Source organism: Amia ocellicauda, chromosome 4 (genome assembly GCF_036373705.1).
Source record: "Amia ocellicauda isolate fAmiCal2 chromosome 4, fAmiCal2.hap1, whole genome shotgun sequence".
In the NCBI taxonomy this organism is placed as follows: Eukaryota; Metazoa; Chordata; class Actinopteri; order Amiiformes; family Amiidae; genus Amia; species Amia ocellicauda.
The window spans coordinates 8,248,024-8,268,134 of NC_089853.1; the positions used below are offsets into that span (position 1 = coordinate 8,248,024).

Consider the following 20,111-nt stretch of genomic DNA (forward strand, 5'->3'; position numbering starts at 1 on the left):
CCAATTGTGTTGTACAAATCGTCTGACCGCTTCTTCCCGAATACAGAAGTAGCCAACTCTTTGACAGTGAAACCGTATTGATGTACATGCCATGATTATACAGAAATAGCACTTTTAAAAGCAGAAATAAACTGTCCATGTGGAGATATTCTTGGTGTGAAATTACTTTCATATGGGTAAATAATGGTTTACCATACTCATCTCCCTTGAGAACATACCTGAAGGCATTGTTGGCTAATTAAGTAGGTTATACATGTGACAAGATGTTCACTTACACTGCTGAACACCCGCTACTACTCCCAGAGCAGCGCTTATAGCAAACGCGCATGCGCTGCTGCTACCTTGATCTCCCTGAAGGTCTCGTTTTTATTAACGCTGCAGAAATAATTCATTCTTAGTAGTCATCGTTAATAAAACATCTGACTAATATATTTACTCACTCCCCCCTTTTAAACCTCTGAAGAAATCACGTTAAAATCTGCCATCTGCTGGTCACATTTGAAGCTGCATCCTCAAATAAAGTCCCGATTTGACCTCAGTCAACATTAAACCGCCTCCGCGCTGATGTTTCTGCTCTTATGATCACCTACACTTTCTACAGAGGTTGGAGTCAGTATTTGTACAACAGAATAGAAGGCAGAAGCAGAATCCTCTGTGGATTTGGAAAAGCTTTGTATTTATTGGTTTAAGGACAGTACATTTACAAAGCTGAACAGAAGAACATGTACTAAAACGAGAATATGATACACCGAGCAAGTTCTAACCTACAAAACTACAAGTTTTACCCCCCAACTTAAGTAGAAGTACAAAACTAAAAGTCCTGCATTGTAGCAGGTAAAACCAGACAGTTGCGTTATTTACATAAAGAAAGCCTAGGATCCTGGAAATGATTGTTTTAATGCTACAGATACAGACAACAAAAACACTAATAGCAGCAGTTTTCATCGGGCAGGTTCACCACAGATCCAAAAAACAAAAAACATCCATGGCTTCCTCTTTGCCTACAAAGTGCTCATTTTCATATTAAATCTTTCATATAGCTGATGACCCAATTCTTACCCGAGATCAGGTATTTTCACAGGCTGTAAGGTGCAAATATCTAGTTATTTTTTTCCAATAACCTCAGATATAAAATAAAAAAAAATACCTCCAGTACATTTAAATAGCAAAATGCTAATTAAAAAAACTAAAAGGAGCACCGACAAATGTTGGGAATTAAACCATTCCTACACTTCAAGACAGTGTCAAGGCTTAGATAATCTGCGAATGACATGTACCCAAGAGTAAGCACTACCAAAACCTCATCAGAATGAGTATTGTACAGCAGTTTGTGGTTTTTCGTCAAATGTACTCTGCCTTCCACCGAAGGCACTACAGGCCGCTGGTCCAGCACAAACATTCCTCTCTCGTGGATCTGTCCATTTCAGTAAATCGTGAGGCTGACCGAACGATTCATCTTCTTCCCAATGAGCCGCGACGTCCTGCTGCTCGACTGCGCCGTCGACCTCGTCATCACTCGGTCTGTGAACAGCACTCTCTCTTCTGCAGCTGCTTTGGCCATCTGTGCCTTCTTGAGCTCTCTGCAGAATAAAAATAAAAAATAAAATCAACCACTGAAGACAAACCCACTGGGACAAGCAGAACTCATTGAGAGAGCTTTCCTCACATGCAAAACGTTGCGAGAGGATTAATTCAATTGAAAGCACACAAAAGTCCCCGCAAGAAGGTATTGTTCCACACAGATGCACGATACTGAACACACATGCCAGACTACTTACTTCTGCAACAGCGCATTTTTGAACTTTTCGGCGTTGAGCTCTACTCTGAGCTGGTCTGCACTCATCCTGGCAGCCGTGAGCAGGACAGGATGCTTGATCAGGGCCGAGGCGGAGGGTCTTCGCTCCGGGTCTGGATGGATCATCAACTGGACAGCAAAAAGACATATTGTAAATCTGATTTGTAATCTATAGGCAGTGTACTATAGTTCCCCACAGTAACAGCAGCACATCCCCTTTGAGCAGAAGGTTTGAGTGGAAAGATAACTATAGCACAGCATCAAGTATTCATTAGTGCCGGGTTTTAAGATTATATAAGATTAGGCATTCATCGGGGTTATAATCCTGTCAAAGGATTGAGGGGATGCCAACACTACAGACAGGTGTAACAACCAGCATCCATTTCCCTTACCTTCAGTAAATCAAGGAACTCCAGGGAGAGCACCTGCGGTATCCTGGGCAGTTTTCCTTGCCGAATTTCATGCCACTTATCACCATTAGAAGGCATTGGCTCTGCTCCAGCAGCACTCACTATAGTCAGTGCCAGGGCAAAAACATCGGCCTTGGTTAGATTTTTATAGTCCTGGAAAAGGGAAAATGAATCTTTATTAATGGGACGACCCAACAGGTACTGCAGACACCACTACCAAAACGTACAACATAAAACTTGTTCTCAATTTCTTTGCCGCTAAAAATCACTGTAAAAAATCAATATTACATTTAAAGGCTGAACTAAATCATCACTGCGGCTAAGCCAGTAAAATCACATGCTGGGAGAACATCCAGGCCATGCTACTGGTTCTGGAGCCCCGGGGACCCACAGCTCAGCTGACCGGGTCAGTGTTATTAGCATCAGCTGCGTCCGTCTGAATTATTGAACAGCCCTGCCGGAGACGGGTTTACAGTGTACACTTCAGATGTACAGCGCCATCTCTCACGTTATTAGATACGGACGGCAACCTATCCCAGGCTGTTCCGAGCATCCTCACCTCCTGCAGAACCTCATTGGCCAGGAATCGGCTGTCTCCCTCCTCCACCTGTGGATTGCTTACTCTCGTCACATGACCAAGATCCCCTGCAGAACAGAGCGAGAGAATGAATGTACTGACAAGCCTGATTATTAAACTCTATATGCAATGCCCTAGACAATACAGGCATGTAACACTCTTTCAATTACCCATTACATCATTTTTACTAGCAAACTCATTAATCCACTTACCTATTTTGTAGACAACACTGGTGCTTAAGCCATCATCATCATCACATTCATCCACACACGGAACGGTTTTCCTGGATATGAAGATGTTACCTGAGGAGGGGGAGGTTAAGAAACGGGGGATTATTCCAAGCCTTTCAGCACATTCCCCACACTACTATTTTAAGACACGCATCAGTATTAACCCATTCAAATTGAGTACTTACTGGGTTTAATGTCCATATGTACCAGCGACGTAGAATGGATGTATTTCAAACCCCGGGTCACTTGCAGAAGTAGGTCCTTCAGTTCCAGTTCGGTTAAATAGCGCATGTTTCTATAGTTCTCTGCTATGACATCGGACAAGCTGCCTCCGTTACAGTATTCATTCTGTATCAACATGTGGTCGTCCTCTGCCCAGGCTGAGTAGTACCTGACCACGTGGGGATGCTGTCCAAGCACCGCATGTGCATAGACCTCTCGAAGAGCATTCTGCCTGCGAAGACAAATCATTTCATTGGTTATTTACATTGTTTTGAAAAGTAACACCCCCTACAAAAAAAGAAAAGGAACAAAAGTGTACTCACTCATCGACCGAACCCGCCAGTGGCTTTTTGGAGCGTTTAATGGCGTAGATGCAGCCATCGAGTCTTTTCACACACTTGAACACAGAGCCGAACTCTCCGGAGCCAATCTTCTCCAGTTCATGAAACTCTGTTGCGTATCTGGATTTCATGTTGCTTTCAGTTATAGTTATCCTCTGTTGAAACAAAAGCATTTTTATTAGTTCCAAACACATTTAAAAGTACAAAAGTGAACAATAAAAGTCGTCAAGTATATGTACCTTTGATGGAGGAATGATTTCGTCTTCAAATTCACCATCACTTGCTTCCATTTCCTCCCCACAAGAACTAAAAAAAAAAGAAAGAAAAAGTCAGGCGGCTGCAGCAGTCAGACACTAGAGGGCAGTGCTCCCCCAGTAAGAGCACATGGTGAGTAAGAGGCCATGTGCTCCTGGTTTCCTGCCAATGTCTTAGTCATGCAATTGCCAACTGATTTAACGAACTCAGCACAGTGGAGGCATTTCTTCAACAATGATATGGAAACATCCCTTCATTTTTGTTCGAAAGCACATACATTGGAAAATACATTAAAAAAAGCTGAACTGACATTTCAATGTATTTCTAACATCATTCCATTTTTCAGGAAACACTTTGTAGGGCGTCCCAAGTACTGAGGGCCCTAAGAGAACATGCAAAAGCCGGTGCTCAGCACAAGCTTGTTTTAATTTATTCTTCTCCCTATTGAATCATTATAATCAAAGTTTTTTTTGGGGGGGGGGAATCTGTCAGGGAAACCAACACACACAGCTCTGTGGAGCACTTGTAAAAACTGTCTTACTCATTCCAGTGGGACCTCTTCCTATTGTTCCTCTGCAGGGCGGCCGATTGGATGAGCAGGGAGTCCGGGGTGAAGGGGTTGATGTTGATGTGGGGGGTTGGGTTACTCTTGCAGTCAGAGCTGGTTTTCACAGAGGAGTCCAGGTTCCTGAAGAGAGCCACCCTGCGCCGGGCCGACCCCGAGCCCAGCGTCCGGGCTTTGGACAGCAAGCTCTGCGAGGGCAAGACACACACAAAATTATTCAATCTGACCATTTGTGTAAGAAGGTATACAAATGCCACTAAATAGTTCAGATTTTTTTAAAAAAGGCAACTACTCTTTAGGCAGCCATCTATTGTAAGTCTAGTTTATATTATATAACACAACTGAGGAGGTGCCAGTGCCCAAGCAGATGGAAAACCAGCCTTCATGGACACATCTGTACACATTTAAGATCCCCCTGTGACACACAATGGAGGAGTGAATGCAAATTGCTACTCGCAAGTGTTATGTAATGGTCCATACATGCAAGTGCTGACTCGGCTCCAGGATTACACTGTGGGTTTCCAACAACACAATCCCTGCTACCCAACAGTGTGCATGGACGAATGGGTTGAAAAGTTGAAGCTGTGTGCAACGGGCTGTTTCAGCCCATGTACGATGGATGCTGCACTTCTACTTTAAAACTATTTCCTTCAGAGTCTTGATAATTGTCCCCCGACCACTCGAGATTAATTTTGAGAAAAAAGACGCTCAACTGCCAAGAAATAAACGCAAATCACACAGCCAGTGAACACTTAAGCGAAGCTGGGTCTGGGGGTGTAACCCATGCCAGTTATAATAACCCTATACACGTTTCAAACTGTTGCATCCGGGGAGAAAGAGGACAAGAAGTCCGAGTCCAGATCGAATCAAAACACACATTCCTGCAGTTCAAACCAAATCGAGCGACACCGAGTCCGGTCTGATCCGCCAATCGGTTTCAACAAATACATACCTTGGGGGTGTGAGGCGTATCAAACAGCCGCAGGTTTCTGAAGGTCTTGTGGGGAGGGGTGTCGGGGCAGTCCGGGATGGGAGAGCTCGACCCCTCTCTCTCCGACCGAGCGTACGACCTCTGCGGGGAAGAGCTGCTGTACGCCGAGGCGCTCTTCCGCGGAGACGGGGACCCCCTCATCAGCTCACCGGGGGACTTCAGAGGGGACGGGGACCCGAAGCCCTCTTCGTCCCAGTAGTCCCCGTCCTCCTCCTCGCCCGGTCTGTTGGGGGGGGTGCCCCGGTCGTCGTCGTGCCGCTGCTCGGCTGATTTCTGCCTGCTCGGCACCGGCGAGTCCATCTCCTGGAAAGCGGAGTCGGCCCCGGTGCTGTTGCCGTCCTCCTCCACGGGGTCGTCCTCCCCGTCGCTGGGGGAGAAGTGCAGCTTCTGGCGGATGGGGCCCATCTTTGGAGAAGCGCCGCCCACCCGTCGAGCACCGAAACTCATCTCCACCACGGGCAGCGTCGGCTATTCAGGCGGTTTCGTATTAAAAGGCGACGTTATTCGCAGAGCCGACCATACAGCCCAAGCAAACGGTATCAATGATGTCCAAGACGGGCTGTTTTCGGAGCCGTCGATGTTTTTAAAGAACCAGAGAAGTTTCTCCACGTTTAAAATAAAACTTTGCTGAAGTTGCGGTCGTGAACAAACCTCATCCCAGGTGTCGCCCTTTAGCGTCAAACCGCGTCAGTCCCGGCAGAGTTAAGCCCAGGTCGGGTGTTTACCATCCGCCTTGTGTAGGCCTGGCAGCTCCGTGCGCGCAGACTACGGCAGTCCAGACCCGCAAACGAAAATGGCTGCACTGATACTCCCCTACGGCAGCGCTGCGATGTCCATCCTCCCCGCACTCATCCGCGGTGACAGATGCCCGCCGAAGCCGTTTTGCCGAGGACGGTGGTGTGTCGCAGGTCGGGCCGCTGCTCTCCGCGTCTCCCGTGTGCGCGTTTGTTTACTGAATTAATTTGAATCTCCACCGCTGCCCACTCCGCGGCTTCCCGCGACCGTTGGTCAAATGACTGAGCGCTCGGCCAATCAGAACTCGAGCTGCGGGTTTGAAATCTGGGCGGGTCCGGCTCGGGGCACCAGCGCCTACGTCACCCAGCCGTGCACTGAAATCCCACGTCATTTTGGCGCGAATGCTCTGCTTTAATCTTTGTGAATTACCCAGATCTGTTTTTTCCCCCCTGTAATCTTCGTTTCGCTGGCCGGCACAGATCAAGGCTTTGTTCTTGAAATTAGTCAGGCCTATTGTATTGTGATCTGTGTAGTGCCTCGGCGAACATTCATAGATATTTAGCCACAGTTGTTTGGGTGTAATCTCCGAATCAGCTCATACGTAGTTTCTACTTTTAACCTAATTGGGGAAAGATCATTTAAAGAGTAAAGGGAGTATATATAAATATCTATTTTAAAAAAGTTAATTCAAATTTGTAAATGTTTAAGTCAAGGTGATTATATTATTATTAATAATAATAATAATATCACGAACTTTAGAATAGTAAGTTATGCAAATATATACTATAGAACTCATAGATCGTTCTAAAAAAAATCGCTAATTTGTTTCAGTGTAACCTAACATTTCCGATTGCACCATTTCAGTTACATATACCCCAAGCCCGCAAATGTTCACGGCAAGAGACGAGCACTTCATATGCATACAGGGACAGCAGGTTGGGAATTTGGGATGGGTCGGTGGGGGAGGGGGATTGAACTGCCTCAGGGTCACCTTCTTCCAAGTCACTTTTCTTAAACGTTGACAATTGTAAATTACCTTTCAACATGAGCGTAGACTTGTGTGTCCTTTATCTAAAACAAGTACAACAAGAGTATTGATTAATCATTGATCTGGTCTGGTAGAGCTTGAGAAATTTCCCTGGGGTGGGAGTGGAAGCAGACCAAGCTAGTTTGCCTTAAATGCGTTCAAATAAATTGGGTGAACATTAACAACGATTGATAAGTTATATATGGAAAGTGTGTACATACAACTGAGATTGTGGATGATATACTTCTGTGTATGAAACGCCCAGTTAAGTCTGGATATTAAAGATAACGAAAAGCGAATTTAATCACAACTGAATGACCGAAATCTAGCGCTGTAGATCTATACATATCATCATTAGACTTTTTCAACCCCCTTGATTATCTTCAAGAAGCCATCGAAACCAGTCCCCGATGGATATCTATTTAAACATGTGTGTCATTGCATTATGTCATCCGGGCGTTTCCACATCACACGTGTTGGCAAACATTACATTGCGTTTCTTTGTCATGTTCGTTGGGCAGGTGGATTATCACCCTGTCATATGCTTATACATCCTCTTTACAAGGAACTGCTGATTTCCCAACAAACAGTACCAAAGTAGCAACTACCTTAAGTTATTTAATAAAAAGTTATATAAACAATTCTATGTAGGGCTTTTAAAAACACCGTCCACCAAAATGTGAGTTTCAAGTTCTACATAAAATTTGAAATAATTTACATAAACTGAATACAAAAATAAATCCAGGTAACACAGATCAACTCAACCCAAGTTATTGCTGTTATGTCTTCAAAGAAGCTGCATAACTTCTAACAATTGGACATATTTTGGAAAAGTCTTTAATCATTTATGCATTATCTAAAAATAAAAGTAATATATGTAAACAAAGTTCTGAGTATGGTAACATTTTGAAATGTCCCAGATCTTAGGTTATTTATATTGTTTAAAACTAGTTCTGCAGATTGGCAAGATTATTATTATTTTGTGGTCTTGTTTTGTTTAATATGTACAGAAATTAGGAAAACAAACGTTCAGAGATCACTTATTTTAGAACAATGTATTATCCCACGGGGTATAAGGAGCAGCTCCTGTAGTTCTGTCTAATCCTATGGTGCAATGTACAAAATAGATGGTATAGCATACAATTTTTAAGTAGCATTTCCACAATATTACATTTTTTATATTATTTTAAAGGCATCATATGTATGGCACACCTCAAAATTACCATCATATTTAGCAAAGAACTGAAAGAAACCAAGACATCAGTTAGATTGTACTGCTTTTATATTGCACAACCAAAGCTTATCCATTATTTATACATAATCAAAGTTAAAATATAGGGAGGATTTGAAGCATCAACAGCTTATATATACACAGTACAGAGATAATCACCCAAAGAAAAAAATTGTATCAAATTCGGAGAGATTAGTAGGTCCAAACACACCAAAGTCCTTGTGGTGAGGCAACAAAACAACATGAATTGTGTACAACATTTCTCAGATTGAATGTGGCCTACTCAGGAATTGAATGTGTTTGGTCTACAAGAAAGCAGTCAATTAGCCTTTTTCTGCATTTTTAAAATATATATGTACACAAAATCTACAAGAAAAATGCATTGGTATTTGTTTGTTTTTTTAATAGCAATAGCTGTGAGCAAGCCAGTTGCATTTTTTGCTTGTTTCTCCATTTATTCTTCATGAACAGTCTCTGATGCCATTTCAATGGCTGTATATTAATCATCCAGTCCAGGTGTCTCCCCTTGCTGTATTCTTGAGGCTATTCTAATGGCTTCTTCTAATGATGGTTGTTCACTTAGCTAGAAGAAATAAAAGGAAGTCATAAAAATTGCACACAGAACAGGATGCAAGATTTTGTGAACAATACCGATTGATGGTTCTCTCACACTTTGGGAACATTTCAGTTACATTCTTATTTTAAAGACACAAGCTTGTTAGTTCTCTGTGCTCTCTGTTGAAGTTTGTAATATTCCTGCTCCTCACGTTACTTCAGTTATTGAATTATGTTGTGCTGTAAAATATGTAACCATTATACCATATAAACATTTTACACTTTGGACGAAGATGTCAAATAAATAAAATCAAGAAATAAGGTTAAATTACAAGATTGTGTTTTTTCATTTAAATCAATATGATAGCTAAAATCAGTTTAATTTTTTATTTAACCAAATGTGTGACAGTGATTGTTATCTAATTATAACTGATTCATTTACAAAAACGAAATAATAAAATAAATGGGGGCACTCCCTCTTCACTGCTGTATCTGTATAACTGTCTGTAGAGTTAATATTAATCAGTAGCTAGCTAAGCTAACAGGTACAATTGAATGGGCTGAGTGTCACCAGAGAAGATGATATGATTAGAGAGTCTAATTTGAAGTGGCTGACACAATCAACGCCCTAATTTGAATCAAAGACAGCACAGTTGAAGTGATCACTCGTGTAACAAAGCAAGGCTTTCACTGACACACTTTGATTGTGCTTTAAATTAAGATGACTGATTTAATTTGTAGAACAGCAAAATGGGTATTGGTATCTTTGTGTTCTGCATCACAAGGACTTTATTGTAACATTTGAAATACACATAACCCTTTACATTATAATACTTTTTACTTTTCAATACGTTCCAATTCACTGATTGTATCTGTCTCTGCTGCAGTAGGTTTACCTTTGTGCTCACAGTAGTAGCACATCTAGTCAGATGCTAAGGCAAGAGGGGTGGGAGGGAAATTAAGTGTAGATATCCTTTGACTTATATTTTACTTTTTCATGCTTTTGTGTGATACAGAATTTAAAAAACAAAATGCACATATTTTTGCAATTCTGCCAGTGACCGTATGTTTTTCATTTGGAGGTGTGTACATTACTAAAGCCTACTATCTTTGGTTATATCACCTGGAGATTTTCTTTGCAGTGATGGGTTTTGCCAATTATAATCCTAACATAATTACATGATGCCCCTTTTCCAGTTCTCAGCTTTTTCATTGTTATAAGTCATGCATTAGAAAGCATGAGCAAAATCAGGGGAAAGTATTTAATTAATAATCATTCAAAAAAGTGAGCTGATCTGATCTTTAAATTCAAAGCACGTCAAGTAACAATAAAGGAGACAAATGAAAACCTGTATGTGAATTAAGCCTTTACCGTTAAGTTAAATCCTGTCGGGTTTAAGTGTACCCATTTCTGGATAATGTGATAAGCTTTCCACTTTCGTTTTCCTCCGATTCAAGGCCTGTGTTATATATCAGTTTAAGGCAGGGCTCTTTCGGCAGGAGGAAGCTTGTGAGCCGAGCCCTGTCCATACGCCAGGCTGCAGACGGTTAGAATAATGTGCTGCCATAACAGTTTGGCAAGCTCGGGCATGTATCCCGCTTCCTACAGACCCTTCCTGCACGAGCTGTGTTGCAAGGTCTTGAATTAAATTAAATTAAATTCACATCATGTTCAATTATATTCAACATGTTATACCAGAGGCAATCACTGTAGAAGCCTGCTATTTTTTTTCCTACAGTTCGGCAGTTGTATTTAACTCCTTTAATCCTTTGTACCACCACTGGTCAGACAAACAAGCTGCTGTTTGTCCAGCCTCTTATGTGCTGCCACACAAACAGAGCACTGTTAGCTACAGTCTGTGTGCAAAGCCTCATGGGAAATGTGCAGTATTAGTAGCCCTGAAAGTGGGTACCTGAACAGCGATCTGAGTGCCGTTTGACGTTGCCAACAGTGTGACCGGGTGAGGGCTGCCTGTCACCAGGTGGTGCTCGTGATGTTCCTGGACCAGGTCGGCCTGCGAGGTTTGGAATGTGGCTAAATCTGGAGTCACGATGGCAACCTGAAAAAAATCATTTTGAGTTTGGGGGAAATGATGGAATTGTGTTCCTCTGAATCCTGTGATTTCAATATTCTGTGAGACCATCTCTAGGTTTTCCATTTTCCTATTATCGTTTGTTGTACGACTATGCATCTCTGAGATATCATTTCTGACCAGGTTGACCACAGTATTCAGTTTGCTTGGCCTGAAGGACACAATCCCTAGTCATGCTGCACATCAGCTGCTCTTTGAACACTTCTCAAAGGGCGGTGCATCTAAAGTTGTGCTCCTTAATGCCATAAACTCCTTAAATCTCACAGAATTGGCCAGCTAAATGCAGAATACAGAAAACAAAGTCCCCAGTGCCAGCCACTGTCGTAGTACCACATTGACATATAATAAAGGAAATACAAGCGAAGACGACGTACTTGTCCTTCTGTGCCGTCCGCAGTGACCATCGTGACAGAATGTGTCCCTCCTGAGGACAGCACCGCCTCATGTGCTGGGACCGTGATAGTGGTGCCATCTTGTGTTACCATCGTAATGGTGTTTCCCAGGGCCTGCATGTCAGCCTGGGAGATGCTGACCTGGTAGACAGAGGAAAGAGACACATTAGAGAGGAGGAATTAGAATATGGAAATGGGTTATGTGTATGAATGATAAGGAGAAAAGCTAAAACACTTTAATTTCAATATTTTAGGAAAGAACATTTGTTTTGTATTCTGTATTTTTGATTAATTGTTTTTAGAGTAATAACCAGGATTTCATCCTTAAGTCTCCAAAGCCTCGAGATGTTGGACTAGTTTTCATTTTTTTAACAGACCTTTACTGAACACCACCAACACTCTTGTAAACTGGTCTATAATTTGTCATTTACCCCCCCCCTCTAAGACCAGAATATATATTCACAGAGGTCCGGCATTTTTATAGTGAAGCAGGTCAAAGAGTAGGCTCTTTTACACAGATTCATACAATATGACTTTTATACATTTTTTGTTGTTTCAATTGCCAAGAGCACCAGGGCTCAAACACCCACTCAGATAAATCCAGCTGACTTGTAGATACTCTAAATATCTTTGAGATAAAGGAGTTCATTGTTCTACAGGGTAACGTGAACTTTCCTTCACTTCTCTCACTTTTGTAGATCAGTGGTTTGCTGCACACCATTTTATGTTGTTTCTCTGAATTAAATAAATGAATAAAAGTTGTTTACCTGTTGAGTCCCATCCTGTGTGATAAGGGCAACATGCTGCTGTGAAATCACTTCTGGACTCCCAGTCACCATCTGGCCTGTCCCTGCATCGTCTGCCTCAACCCCAGATACATAGGCAACCTGGGACTTGATCACATCTTCAATGGGCCCTTATATCAGCGAAACAACACATTTATTTCAGCAACACGTTATGTTTTCCCCTGTTCAAGTCGGTTATTATTTCTGCACCAGCCAACAGACAGAGAAGAAAAAATATCTCTTACATTTTGGGTATCACAATTACTATTTCCTCACAGTACAGTTACAGTTCCCTGTATTGAAGTGAACTGTGTTTTACTGTCATTTATCAGTATTAGCAGATTTTGTATTGCATTATTGGGTTTCAGAAATGTACAGAAGACTACAGGAATTAGTCATACTGTAGAGTCACCTCTGGGAATTGGGTGCTGCACTTCAGAAGTAAAAGTACAGAATACAGAACAGCAGGGTTCTGGGAAGAGACCCGAGCTGCTGAACAAAACAGTAAATCTCCCAGTAGACTTCAAACTGCTTAGGATTCAATAGCCTTGGTGTAGAAAATGTTGCTAGTTTATGACTTAGAAGTCTTTCTATCTATTTTAGGGACATTCATTCCCAGACTGTGAGCACTGTGGTACACAGAAGCCCTGTAGCAGACAAGCTTGACCTCACTGACCTGCTGGGGGTTCAAAATAGGCCTCGGTCTCCTCCTCGATGGGCTCGGTGTCATTGTGTGCCGTGCGCTTGTGCATGGCCAGCGTGGAGATCTGCTTGTAGGTCTTCCCACAATGATTGCAGTTGTATGGTTTGGATGGGGTGTGCACCACGTGGTGCTTGTAGAGACTGGAGTACTCTGTAAAGCGCTTGTCACAGCCAGGCACCGTACACACATAGGGCTTCTCCCCTGGAAACAGACGGAAAGCACGTTCCTTCATCATTCAACAGATGGCAACCATGACATTCCATTTCCAATGTCAGAAATATGAGCCGAGGTTGAAGCAATTCCTACCACTATCTAATAAGCTCCTAAAATCAACATAAAAGTTTGCCTTCGTGGGATCTTTAAGTTACAGTGACACAGACACACAGAGACGCATAAGGTATATATAATAGTGACTTTAAAGTTGACAAAAGTTGAAAAGCTGATGACGTGGGATAAATATAAATAATTATAATAAAATCAATGGCAGGTACAGGAGCCTTCCCCAGTTAGAATACAAAGACACTAATGTAATCAATCTTTCTTTTAAAAGACACAGAACATCGTATTCTGGAAGGGTTTTGGAAGCTGGTAAACAGCGGGGTGCCAGCCGGTGACTGCAGGCGGGCGGGGGAGCGTTTGGGGCGCTGCTCTTGCCTGTGTGGATCCTCATGTGGTTCTTGTAGTTGGTGGCGCTGGCAAAGGCTCTCCCGCAGCCGGGCTCGGCACAGTAATATGGTCGCTCGCCGGTGTGGGTGCGGATGTGAACCTTGCGGATGTTGGATGTGGTGAAAGACCTGCCGCAGCCTTCGAAGGGGCATTTGAAGGGCCTCTCTCCTGCAGACATGAAGACGGGGATTTACGTTTTGCCTCGGTCGGCATCACTCTTGGCTTACGTCGGTAAAAGGCTCGGATCACCTGCGAGAGTAACCCTGTCAAGATCCGAAGACTGTACCTGTGTGAGTCCTGATGTGTTTCTGTAGGTCCCCCGACGTCTTGAATGATTTGTTACAGTTAATTTCCTGGCACCTGTATGGCTTTTCACCTGTATGTGTCCGAATATGACTCTTCAAACCATAACCTAACACACAAAAAACAAGTAAACAAGTGACTACCGTGGAAGTCACATTTTATATTGTATATCAAATAGTAAAAGGCATAAAAATGGTTAGATCCACTTTGAAATGTTAAACTCCAAAACCTGGGCAGTACCTGTTGCAAATGCTTTCCCACATCCTAGGTGGTCACACTGGTATGGCCGGTCTCCTGTGTGGGATCGCTCGTGTACCTGCACACACAACACCGTCACTCACTGCGCCACCTGCGCCCAGTCACTGGACATGAGGCTCACAAAGCACTGCGCCAAATATAACAAGAGTGTTCACATTGGAATAATGGTTTACATCATATGAAAGGTCAGAAGTAGGACACAAAGATACATCATTCAGTTACATATATATGCATTTGGGGAGTTATCTGCAAAGAATCATCTGATTTCCATTCAATTCAGTGTTTGTTCAGAGGAATTGAAATTATTCACTTCCTTATGGTAAGGGGGGACATTATTGTGAGCAAGGTTTATTGAGCTTGGTAGGTTTTCCATATTTTGACACTTTACTTATTTCTGTTTGGTTACATTTATACTTATGTAATCTGAAAAGACAAGAATCATGCAGATATATCCAGCTCCAGTAGTCAGTGTGGTGTGAGCGAGTCCTTGCCTTGAGGTGGTGGGCCGTGGTGTAGAGTTTGCCACAGCCCTCGTAGTCACAGCGAAACGCTTTCTCTCCCGTCTGTTGGGCCTTTGTCCCGTTCCGATTCCCCCCCTGACCCTGAAGGACGATCTGGTCAAGAACATATTCGATAGTTATGAAAACATCCCAAATTCCAAAAATACATTTAACAGATCATTTGAACAATCTTTACCCTGAGCAATACATGCCAGGCTCATTCAAATACTTACAGAGTGAATCAAAGGTTACATTCATACATGTTCGAGAAATGTTCACCATAATTATTTTTCTTATGTTCTAAATACATTTGAAAATCCATCACCAAAAGTACTTTGTAAATTATACTTTGGGGGAACTGAACTGTGTAAAATGTGGTACAATGCACATTTTTGACAGAACACTGGATTGACAGCTGAGCTCCGGATTACCTGCATCTGCATGCTGCTGTCCGGTTCACTCCGGTTACCTCCCGTTATCAGCCCTGTGCTGGTGACACATTCAGTACCTTCCACCTGAGCAAAGAGAACATCTACACTGACTCTGGGTATCTGCAACACTGTGCTGCACTGTGGCTACAACAGTTCGCAATGATGAGTTTCAAGGGCATTCGAGGTCATGTTTCAGTCACTGCTTAACTTAAACTCATTCATTTGGTGAAGATAGCACCAGGTCATTGTACATATTCCAGTCCAAAAGATGAAAGAATATACTGGAAATATACTTTGCTACCCTTGTCAATAACGTTCTGTTAGCTCCAGAATTAAAGCCAACTTCAATGGTGTCTCCTAATAATTATTAATTCTAAGCATAAACTAACTAGAAAAATGTTCTCTGCATTAATTGACCTCAATGAATACAATCCCTTTCGTCCGAGAATCGCAGGAGGATTACCTTAGCGGTGTATTGCTCTAGTACGCTGATGGTCTCTGGGTCTATGGTGCCGTCTGTGTGAATGTCCGACACTGTGCCATCGGCCTGGATGGCCAGTATGGTGTCTGACTGGGGCATCTGCACTGTATGCTGGATGTACGCCGTCGTGCCATCCTCCAACTGCACAGCCTGCAGCGCACTCTGGTCATAGGTCTCTAAACGCACACACACAGTCTTCACTAATACCGCAGGATTTTAAACATCATCTTGTGGCATGTAAATTAACAGGTTTAAAAACTACCCAGCTATATATACATACATACATATGCATCTATTTAGCTTCTGGTCACATATGAGGCCAGGGGGGTCACAGAAGCAACAAATGTAGGTGGCTTTAAATGCGAAATTACTTTAAAGTGCCTCAGAATGACGGGGGCATCTTTACCCTGTTTGCCATCATTGAATTGCTTGTTATGATATGGGTGAATAACATACCCTTCGGAGCATGGTGAATGTAAGCTGTAGTTCCATCTTCTAGTTGTACCGCCTGACCATCTTCAAGTCTCAGACTGTCCCCACCTGAGGACAAAAACACAAAAAGAAGCCCATGGAGTTTAGTTAGAATCTCTACCTCCCTTCTGCTCTTCCCAAGATGACTGCAATGTTTCCCACATTTCCCTGAAAAAGGCAGTGCAGGTAGTGAGCAGGAGGGGGAGCTGTGCTAGTCAACTCAGCTTGAGTTAGCGTTTGGTATGTGATCAGACGACCAGGGACAATCACCAGGAGCCAGTCCCAAGACAGAACCACCAATACAGGGGAAAAGAGAGCTCACCTGCTTTTGGCATCGATACGTGCTGGACGTAGGCTGCCGAACCATCTTCCAGCTGGATAACCTGACCGTCCATCAACTTGCCATCTGAAAAGGAAACTGCACTCCTCAATTATACTGAGCCTCTTGCAGAACTGTCAGTGTAACCCACCACTGAACCACAGATATAGGCAAGTGCTCAGAAAAGAGCGAGATCCTTACCTTTAGGGTTGTGCTGTATGTATGCAGTGGAGCCGTCCACGAGGGTCACGGCCTGCAAACTCACAGTGTCCATGTTCTCAAGTGCATCACCATCTATTTTGACACAATTACAAAATGTATTATTGTAACAATATAATAATGTTTTTTTTTTATTGTACTTATCTAAAAACACCTCTAAAGTATATATCCACATATACAGTACATTTGAACCTGTACTATAACGTCTTCCACCTATGTAGGAACACAAAATGTGTCACGTCTTAAATACAAAAACACATTAAGATGTGCCACCTGCTTTTAAAATAATGGATTTTAGCTAGCTGTTGAGCAGTCTATCTAGGAATGTCATCGAACATCAGTGCTTCCCAGAATGACCTCCTTCATACTCCAGCTACACACCTGCAACTGCGACTGCCTCGGCCAGACAGAGAGTGACGTGCTGGGCATCTCCCCCGCTGGTCTGGAACTCCGCCATGCCCTGCGAGTCTCGGTTAATCTGAGCCAGCAGCATGATTGCCCTGTACACAGATATACAGACCTTTCAGTTCTATTGATGAGGGTGGTTATGAGGCACAGCAGTAGTGTGCATGATACAAAGATTCAATGATCAGATGGGATCACTTTCAGCAAATCTAAAAGATACAGGGCATCAGAAAACTGCACTACAGATTCCTCAGGAATGAAGTCTGAAGGACTTTATTTTTATTGAATGAGCTAACCTTTAGTTGACTTGCATGTGTGTTTCTGTTAGTATAGGCAACTGCTCCCCTTCTGACAAGGAGATTCCAAAATGCAACGTCTTTATGGAAACATTACTATTTCTGAGTCAGTCTCACTTTCTTTTCTGACTTATTATAAATCACGTTGACAACCTATATTCTTCAGAAAGTATAAAGGGAGAACTGGGGCTGGACTCTATCCTACTCTGATCATAGATACATGTATATCACATTACAGAGTTTGGTCAATATACCCAGTAGTTCAGTATTATGAAGTTTCAGGGATTATGATTTGTTCATCCATTTTATCTTTAATTCACCATGGCTGCCCACTCGAATCATGAAGACCTTCAGAAGCCCTTTCTAATTTGATACACACCCTGTATATTTGCAGCAGCTTCTGTAAAGCGATTAATTTTTAATTAAAATACTAAGCCAAAGGCAATCCTGTTTTTACTGTCCACAAAGCAGGGGGTAGTACAAGCTTTCACTGTCTACATCTCACAAAACACAAAGACTGCAAACACCCTTATGCACCATGATTTGTGGGGCTGAAGGCCAGTTTAAATAGAGGCAGGCTAATGTTTAAAAAAGTAAAACTTAAAAGAAAATGCTAATAAAGCAAGTCCCATCTATTAAGAAAGGCACTGTGTTCCTTTTAAAACCTGGAGTTGTCTGAAGGGCCAAATATCAGCTAATCAAAACTGTTAATAGTATTTTACATTATTATTGTTGTATAGATTAAAGGCTGTAGGCTTTTGCTTTCCAAGAATCCACAATAGGGCTTTATTAAGTCAGTCTCCTGTATACATTTTTTAACACTTTCACGACAGGATGAACATTGTGTAATTTTTTACAGCTTTCTATAAAATAAAAGGATTATTAGCATTGTACTGGCGACTGGACTGAAATAAAACGCACACAATAAATCTTCAAAACAAATGAAGCTGAATTAAGAACTATATGTTGTGATATTTTTATTGAGCTCTGGAATATTGGTTGTTGTTTTTTTAGACAGGGTCTGGGTACTGCATCCCAGAATAAGTTATCCAACAAATAAAATATATAAATATGATTGGGAATAAAAAGCTCAAGCAAAATGTCATGATTGGTGATAGCGGAGGGGAAATGATGGATACTGCAAGAGAAAATGGCAATAGCTTCCAAAAGCTCAGATCGTGAAGAATTTAAAAAACAGCAATGCAACGAACATGTACGAGCAAAACTTTTTGTGCAATGCGGTTTCAAAAGTTATTATAGTGAACACAAATCTATACAATTGATCAACACACATATGGATACCAGTTTCAAACATCCCAAGATGAAAATTAGTTAGACAGGCATGCGTTATGAACAAACAATAATAGAAACCAGCAAGAATATATTTCATCAAGCTCACATTTTAAAATTAATTTCCAATATAAAGATCCTATAATAAAAACACGAGTTTTTATTTCCTTCAATAGGGTTATTCGTGTAATTACGATTCACACTCAAATACGATTTTACACAAACGTGATTTTGACTAGGCTATATATATGTAGAGAAATAATAATACAAAAATTAAGGCAATTTGGATATAATAAAATAACAAAACAGAGGTAGTATTATTGTCGCCAACGACTAGCTATTACGTAGGAGACAAATTTGAAATTGTACAAAGCAGGACCGTGTAGCAGCAGCAGTACAAGAAAGGCGGAATCCATTAATTAATAATAATACATTTTCAGGTTTGTGTCCTTTAAATGTGCTTTAATTCTGTATATTTCCCTCTCGATCCCCCTCTCTGCTCTCCATCGCAAGTTTTCCCCGCTGGAGATGGCTGTTTGAAATAAGGCACACTGGGTAAAAACACATTTATATACTAACCTCTGAAATTTTCCAACAATCCCTTCGTCCGACCACCATGCATCAGGGCAGGAAGCGGCCTACAGACGCGCCTGCGTTCGCCCGGCCCTGGAACCTGAATGCAAACACAACACGATAGGCCGCGCTGGGTGTGGGTTGGCTTAGTCTACACGACGGTTCTGATTGGCCAGACTATCCCGACACAGACGAATACCGCCTGGCTATTGGCCACACGTCACGTCAATCACTTTGAATCGGAACACCATCCGCACTCCGAGCCGCTTCACACAGATTGAGGGGCGAAGATTGGAAGCCATTCTGGTCTGCTGGACGAGCTGGCGGTTGATGAAGTGTATACATGGCAACTTTACATCAGTCGCTTAACCCCACTCAATTCTGCTGTGATTGACAACGTTTGCTAACATGGCGCCTCATCACGGCTGGTTCGCAGTGTACATTTACAACAGACCATTTCTCCGGCGCACGGAAGGAAACAAAGAAACATTCACGTTTCCGGAACAACGGCGAGCGGCCATTTTGTGAAAGTCAGTTGCAGGAACCTGGTGCGCACGCGTGGAAAGTACGGACCGATGAATTGTAATTTGTGCAGCAATATAAACATAAAATACCAGTTTATTATGGGATTAAAACACTTGTAAGCATAGATATAATCATCCCGTCTCAGAGCTGCTGTAGGCCCATTTATCGTATCTGAGAACTCGACTTACTACGATAGGTTGACAAGAAATCAGTGCCACTAAAATACATTTGGCGTAATTCAAAGCACAAACATGTACATATCATCCGTGAACGTGTCTTAATTGTAAAGATCTAATAATAAATGAAAAAAGTGTAAGTGTTCTATATTGTTGTATTAATCACACAATCGTTAAATGATTAATTTCAAACTGAAATATTGGATTATCTACAATATTATAACATTACAGTTTGTTTAGCAAGAGAAAGGACGTATGTTTTTGCAGGCCTAGGTTAGATTATTTCTATTT

At 42.1% G+C, this 20,111-nt stretch overlaps 2 protein-coding genes across 4 annotated transcripts; both read right to left on the reverse strand.

Annotated features, from left to right (window-relative positions):
- Positions 1–650: 650 nt before the first annotated feature.
- Positions 651–6,402, reverse strand: wee1 (WEE1 G2 checkpoint kinase). The gene is made up of 10 exons (XM_066700848.1): positions 5,348–6,402; positions 4,372–4,583; positions 3,815–3,881; positions 3,558–3,730; positions 3,198–3,466; positions 2,995–3,084; positions 2,765–2,850; positions 2,188–2,358; positions 1,779–1,924; positions 651–1,580 (listed from the first exon to the last, which is right to left on the reverse strand). The coding sequence occupies exons 1-10, from the start codon at positions 5,831–5,833 to the stop codon at positions 1,424–1,426; spliced, it is 1,857 nt and encodes a 618-aa protein (XP_066556945.1). The 5' UTR covers positions 5,834–6,402; the 3' UTR covers positions 651–1,423.
- Positions 6,403–8,412: 2,010 nt separating this feature from the next.
- On the reverse strand, positions 8,413–19,630 carry znf143b (zinc finger protein 143b). Of its 3 annotated transcripts, none has more exons than XM_066700852.1 (16): positions 19,126–19,630; positions 16,937–17,055; positions 16,538–16,630; positions 16,340–16,435; positions 16,003–16,086; positions 15,529–15,722; positions 15,066–15,149; positions 14,626–14,748; positions 14,117–14,192; positions 13,860–13,985; positions 13,562–13,741; positions 12,881–13,108; positions 12,187–12,335; positions 11,402–11,560; positions 10,848–10,994; positions 8,413–8,962 (listed from the first exon to the last, which is right to left on the reverse strand). In XM_066700852.1, the coding sequence occupies exons 2-16, from the start codon at positions 17,046–17,048 to the stop codon at positions 8,879–8,881; spliced, it is 1,935 nt and encodes a 644-aa protein (XP_066556949.1). In that variant the 5' UTR covers positions 17,049–17,055; positions 19,126–19,630; the 3' UTR covers positions 8,413–8,878. The 3 variants fall into 3 exon arrangements, with proteins under 3 accessions (XP_066556949.1, XP_066556948.1, XP_066556950.1); XM_066700851.1 differs by lacking the exon at positions 19,126–19,630 and adding an exon at positions 18,979–19,091; XM_066700853.1 differs by lacking the exons at positions 15,066–15,149; positions 19,126–19,630 and adding an exon at positions 18,979–19,091.
- Positions 19,631–20,111: the final 481 nt, after the last annotated feature.